At 43.9% G+C, this 6,000-nt stretch overlaps 1 protein-coding gene across 2 annotated transcripts; it reads left to right on the forward strand.

Annotated features, from left to right (window-relative positions):
- Positions 1–1,189: 1,189 nt before the first annotated feature.
- On the forward strand, positions 1,190–5,761 carry LOC118221742 (N-acetyllactosaminide beta-1,3-N-acetylglucosaminyltransferase 3-like). Of its 2 annotated transcripts, none has more exons than XM_035407095.1 (2): positions 1,190–1,557; positions 2,505–5,761. In XM_035407095.1, exon 2 carries the CDS (start codon positions 2,513–2,515, stop codon positions 3,701–3,703), a length of 1,191 nt encoding a protein of 396 aa, XP_035262986.1. In that variant the 5' UTR covers positions 1,190–1,557; positions 2,505–2,512; the 3' UTR covers positions 3,704–5,761. The 2 variants fall into 2 exon arrangements, with proteins under 2 accessions (XP_035262986.1, XP_035262995.1); XM_035407104.1 differs by lacking the exon at positions 1,190–1,557 and adding an exon at positions 1,755–2,357.
- The last annotated feature ends 239 nt before the right edge of the window (positions 5,762–6,000 follow it).

The raw sequence follows: 6,000 nt of genomic DNA on the forward strand, positions 1-6,000 counted from the left end.
GGCTATGTGGCGTAGGTTTAACTGTGGTATGAAGTGGACATGAGTAATGTATATATTGTAATTATTATATCAAATAATCACCAGAAACCATTGCCAAATTTGGCTGGGTTTCAACAATTATATTGATGGCAAATTAAGTCAATTATGTCCCCAATGCTTGATAAATTCATCCGATATATAGTGGTCTCTTGTCTCCCTTGTATGAAGCACTAATATTTTGTGCAAGTACAAGTAAATGCATGGCTTTTTTTTTTCAGGCTTGATTGCCTCCATGGCATGAAATAGAAGTATTTTGAAAATGTACAACACTTCACAACACCGATGATGATGCCATGGATTTCATAAAAGCGTTATAGCAAATGCTGGTGAATGCTGGGGTTTATAGTCTAAAGAGAGAAAATGCCCTTCAAGTAACTCCAAAGCAGGTTGTATAGCCAAATCATACGCAAAAACTGAAATGATATCATAAACCCCAAAAAGGGAACTATTCCTTTAATATTTCTTTATAACATCACTTCATTGAGTGAACATCTCTCCTGTCAGGCACTATAATCCTGGCTCAAAACATGGAGTCGCAAGAGTCGCAAGAATGGTTCAAATTTCAGAGGCCAAAAGTGTGTGTCCAGTGTGTTTGGTCGAGAAAGTTTTTCACTTGGTAGGCATTTAGTAATGTCCCAGAACAGGTGTTGAGCAGGGGTTGTCAAATTTTTGCATGTGAGGCCCACCCAAAATTACACAGGGTGAAAGTACAGAGAGGCCAAGCCTTCAGACTATTCCCCCAATAACCCGGACAGATCAAACAAACGCAAACTTGAACCCGCCCGTTTTGCTTGGTGAAGGAGTTACGTTTTATTCACGAGAACAGGAATACGCGGCTGAAGACATATGGGAAGCGTGAAGTGGCTCATAAACGGAGGGGAATCAGGGGCGGAACTGAGTGTACAATGCCTTACAGTTCACGAACTCAGATTTTTTTAAATAAATAAAAAAGTTTTTTTTTTAAATAAATAAAAAAACAAAGAAGTTTTTGAAATAAACTTGTGAACTAAATCTAAAAGCACTTATCAGAAACAAACTGAACCCTCCAAAATGGCTTTATTTGCATAAGACACATCAAAGAGTTTTGACGTTATGCCCCGTCTCACCTCCTTTTCATAACAGAATCTCGCAACTTTTTAATTTGCTCAGAAATACCTTACGGGTACATTTTAACCTCGTACCTTGGGGTCGGGGCTAGAATACTTCTGGTAAGCATTAACTTCAGCTAAATAGTAATGCAATGCATATTAGCAGTATTATTTACAGTCATAGTTTTTGCCAGCGATATTGACGAGGGCAAATATATTGCAATAAGTCACACCCAGACTGCATGTGAGGGAGGTGATTTCAAAGAGCTGAACGACATACAAGGAAATTCGGAGCTCCACTAAATAACGGACAGTAGCGTGGATCGTTACTTGCTTCGACTCTTTGAAGTGTCGATGAAACCTTTTGATGTTCTGTTGACAAGTTCATGCTGACGGGTTGAGGACGTTTTATTCGGCCACACACTCAGAGGTAAAGTGATATTTGTTTATTAATTGTTATATAGCTGTTTCTGTAATATATATATATATATATATATATATAGTACTGGCGCAAATTATGGAAACACTGCTTTTATAAAAAATAATTTGATGATTAATGCAATATTTTGCAACAATTTCTTCTTTTTTTTGGAAAAATGTAATATGTAATAAATGTAATATGAACATAAAACTAAAATGAAGAAATTATTTGCATTTCGGCGGGTCTTGTATGCTTTATTTCAAATTATTGATGGCCACGTAATACTACTCCTGGTCAAGAGAATAGCTGTTTCGAATGCGTTTTTACAGATGAAAATAGCTCCGATAAGGTGTGCTCCATATTGTTTGGGACAATGACGCATTTTATTCTTGATTTAGCTCTGCATTGTACAACTTAAGATTTGTGATCAAACAATTCACATGTGGTTAAAGTGCACTCTCTCAGCTTTTATTCAAAGAAATTACGGCACTTTTTTATAAACAGTCCCCCCATTTCAGGGAATCATAATGTTTGGGACAAATGGCGTCACAGATGTTTCTGATTAGTCGGGTGCGTCCAACTGCTTCCTTAAGTGCAGATATAAGAGAGCGTTCATTGTCTAGGTTTGATTGCCTTTGGAGTCTGTTATTAGCGTTTGTCACCATGAGTACCAGAGTTGTGACAGTGGAAGTCAAGGAAACCATTTTGAGTCTGAGACAAAAGAAGAAGATAGTCACAGACATAGGCCAAATCACTGGGTAACCAAAAATCAATTGTTTGGAACATCATAAAGAAGAAAGAGAGCACTGGTGAGCTCAGGTTTTTTTCCATTTTTGTTCATAAAAATTAACTATCTTGTTAACTAACTATCTTTTTGTCCATCTTTACTTTCTCTCTCTCTCTCTCTCTCTCTCTCTCACTCTCATTCTCTCTCTCTCACACACACACACACACAGGAGTAGTCATGACACGTGTTGTGTGTGGCCTCAGAGCGATTCCCCTCTGCTTTGTCGTGTCGCTGTGCGCCTTGGCGCTGTTCACTATAGTTGACCTCACCCCGTACTTCCGAAGGCCAGGCGCGCGGGCGGCCGTGGTGCCCAGCGCCGCTCCCACAGAGCCGGAGCCCAGCGACAGCGCGAGCGGGGCGGGAGGGGGCGGGGGGCGCGGGAACCGGCCGACCGCGTACACGTGCTCGCAGGACAGCTCGGCGAGGGACGTCGGGGGGTTCTCCCAGCTGAAGCCCCACCTTCAGGACTTCCTGCTGTACAGGCACTGCCGCCACTTCCGCCTCCTGCAGGACGCGCCGGGGAAGTGCGGCCGGGCGCCGGAGGACTCGGCCGGCGTCTTCCTGCTGGTGGCGATCAAGACGTCGCCGGGGAGCTTCGACCGGCGGGCGGTCCTGCGGCGGACGTGGGCGGCGGAGCAGCGGCAGAAAGGCGCCGGCGTCCGGCGGGTCTTCCTGGCGGGGACGGCGGACCGGCCCGGCGCCGAGCGGCGCCGGCGCACCGACGAGCTCCTGCGGCTGGAGAACCGTCGCCACGGCGACATCCTGCAGTGGGACTTCCTGGAGTCCTTCTTCAACCTGACGCTGAAGCAGCTGCTGTTCCTGGACTGGGTGCGGGAGCGGTGTCCGCGCGCCCGCTACGTCTTCCTCGGCGACGACGACGTCTTCGCCAACACCGACAACATGGTGCGGTACCTGCAGGCCCGGGACGCGCCCGGCACCCCTCCGCACCTGTACGTGGGGCAGGTGCTCCGCGAAACCAAGCCCGTCAGGTGGGCCGGCAGCAAGTACTACGTCCCCACTCAGGTGTACGCGGCCAAGACCTTCCCGCCATACTGCACCGGCGGTGGGTTCCTCATGTCCGGATACACGGCCTGGGTCGTGCACAACATGTCGTCCGCCGTGCCTGTGATGCCCATAGACGACGCCTACATAGGCATGTGCTTGGAAAAGGCGGGGCTGCCACCAACGGACCACTTCGGCTTTCTGGCTGTGGGCGAGAACGCCAAGCCCAACTTAATCTACGCCATGGACCCCTGCCTTTCCCGGGACCTCTTCCTGGTTCACAGTTTCCAGACTTACGAGATCCTGGTTATGTGGGAGAGGATTCACAGCCCGGACCTGAAGTGTGCGATCCCAGATCAATTTTAACAGCGCGGCTGGGACTTTCAACGCCATAGCTTTGTTTGGTTTTTGCCCAGATTGGACTACAAAGCCGGGCATGCGTGCTCTGTCAGGATCCAGCCAATCACACTGGCCTACAATATGAGATAACCAAATAACTGAGTAAATGAGCTGAGCGGTTTTATTGCTTCTTATTCTGCGGTGATGGGCCTTGATGACATTTAATGGGAGATTTAACCAAAAATACATATTTTTAAAAATAGTTTTTAGGGCTGCTGGATGGCTCGAACCTCCTAAGGCCATGTTGAAGTGCGTGGATGGGCCCTATGGCCTGGTATTGAATCCAAACTGTGCCAAAGTTGACTGTGGCCAACAGTCCCACAGGGTGAGGCCATGGCCAATTACGTACTTGAACTCATTACTGTGCGTTACCCCACCCCCCCACAACACACCCACAAACCATCTCTGAGGAGCCTATAAAATGAAGAACACTGTTCAGGGTGAACTTCCTGTTAGATAAAACGGAACTTTTCTAAATTTATCACAACATTCTACCAACTGAATAAGCCCCCTTGTTTCTGGGGTGTGTTGTGAGTCATCTGGGTTTTGGCATGCTTCAACTGTTTGTTTCCACAACTGGGATGGAGAATCTTCCAGTTCTCTCATCTCTAGCAGTCTATGGTTTTACTGTCACTGGAAGTATTGCATTAACTTAGTGTATATCTTTATCTTGCCTGTGTCCAAATACATATTTATTGTGGTTGTTACAATGTGGTACAATTTTAATGCATGACAACAGAGAAGAAACTTGCTGCTTCTTTTTTTATGAAACAAAAGAGAAGTATGTGCAGTGTGAATCAGAAAGCAAAAATAACATCAGCAAAAACAGGGTTTGAAGTTTGAAGAACAGAAGCTAAGCTTACAATGGAGAGTTTAACAGTGGAGCACTGTGAATCTATTTAAGAGCTGTCTTCATGTATTTTAATCTACAGTATCTAAGGCTTTGTTTGTACTGTCCCAATGGACACAGTTGTTATTCCGTCACTGTGAATGAGCCGGTCAGAACTCATGATAAGTCGAATCTACCTAACCAAAATGGAATCTTTGGCCATCTGTACCCTGCTATATCGGTTAAAAAGATAAATCAGAGCTGGAAAAAATGATACGATGGCCAATTTACACTGACATTCGTTTATTGCCTTTTACATGGTATTTATGGTCTGTGCAAAGAGAGCTTTTGTCAATGTGTATCTAACCTGACTCTTTACTTTCGGCCCCTAATAGAGCCATTAAATCGGTCAACCAGTTCAACTTCAACTTAAATTTTATCAGGAGAAGGAAAAAAAATAATTGTATAAGAAAAGCAGAATTAATTAAAGATTATAGACTTGGTGGCTCACAAGCCATTGTTCCATTGATTTTCAATGCCTAAATGACACACATGAAAATCATTTGGTTAATAACTAAAATTTTTATGGTTTTGCATGGCCAATGGTGTTTTCAAGAAAATGGGAGGCATTGGGCCTATTTTAAAATGTGATTTTATGCTGATATTCTGAAAGTTTTTGTATAATCTTAATTTCTCTCCTGACAGAACTCCTATTTGGAACAACAGGCACATTGTCTCTAGGAATTTACATAGGCCTACAGAGATGGGTGGAAATGGGTGTTACTTCCACACTGGAAGTAACACACAATGAGTTACTTCCAGTGTTAAAGGACTTCCACGGTGTGTTTATTTCTTTGGTCCAAAATGTAATTTCTAATAACCCGATAAACTCTCTTGCTCATCACAGCTCATTTTACACCCTGTGAAACCCAGACATTTGTGTGCTTTCAAGCCGATGTTGTGTGTACTTATTCTCATACACATTCTGACTAACAGTAGAAAATGTTTCACGCCAAATATGTTTCTGAAAAGAAGTGTTGCATTTGTGCAACACTGGGTCTGACAGGGTTAACTGAAATGAGTTTAAAATCCGATAAGCTGAAAAACAAACATACGTAACCACTTTAATGACTGGTTATACCCTGTAAAATGCAAAAGATACTAGGTCAGATTTAATAAAGTGTTGAGAAATGGCATACTGATTACATTGTTTCCTGTGTGCCCTAAAGCCAAAGAGTCTTTTAAAACCTCAGGGCAGGCAACGGCTCTGCTACTAACCAGTTCAAACCGCTGCAATTTTCTCTACAACATTCTAAAACCGTTTCGCCTCGTTGCGAATCATTGATCTGAACTGGCCTTAACGTTACCGTTATTTACATTGCCATCGAGTTAATCAATATATTATAATGATCGGAATAAAGCCGGGGTATGTGGA

This window comes from Anguilla anguilla, chromosome 1, assembly GCF_013347855.1.
Source record: "Anguilla anguilla isolate fAngAng1 chromosome 1, fAngAng1.pri, whole genome shotgun sequence".
Lineage (NCBI taxonomy): Eukaryota > Metazoa > Chordata > Actinopteri > Anguilliformes > Anguillidae > Anguilla > Anguilla anguilla.

What these genes read in the sequence shown, in the direction of transcription:
- LOC118221742 (XM_035407095.1), top strand. Translation starts at nt 2,513, where the DNA reads ATGACACGTGTTGTGTGTGGCCTCAGAGCGATTCCCCTCTGCTTTGTC.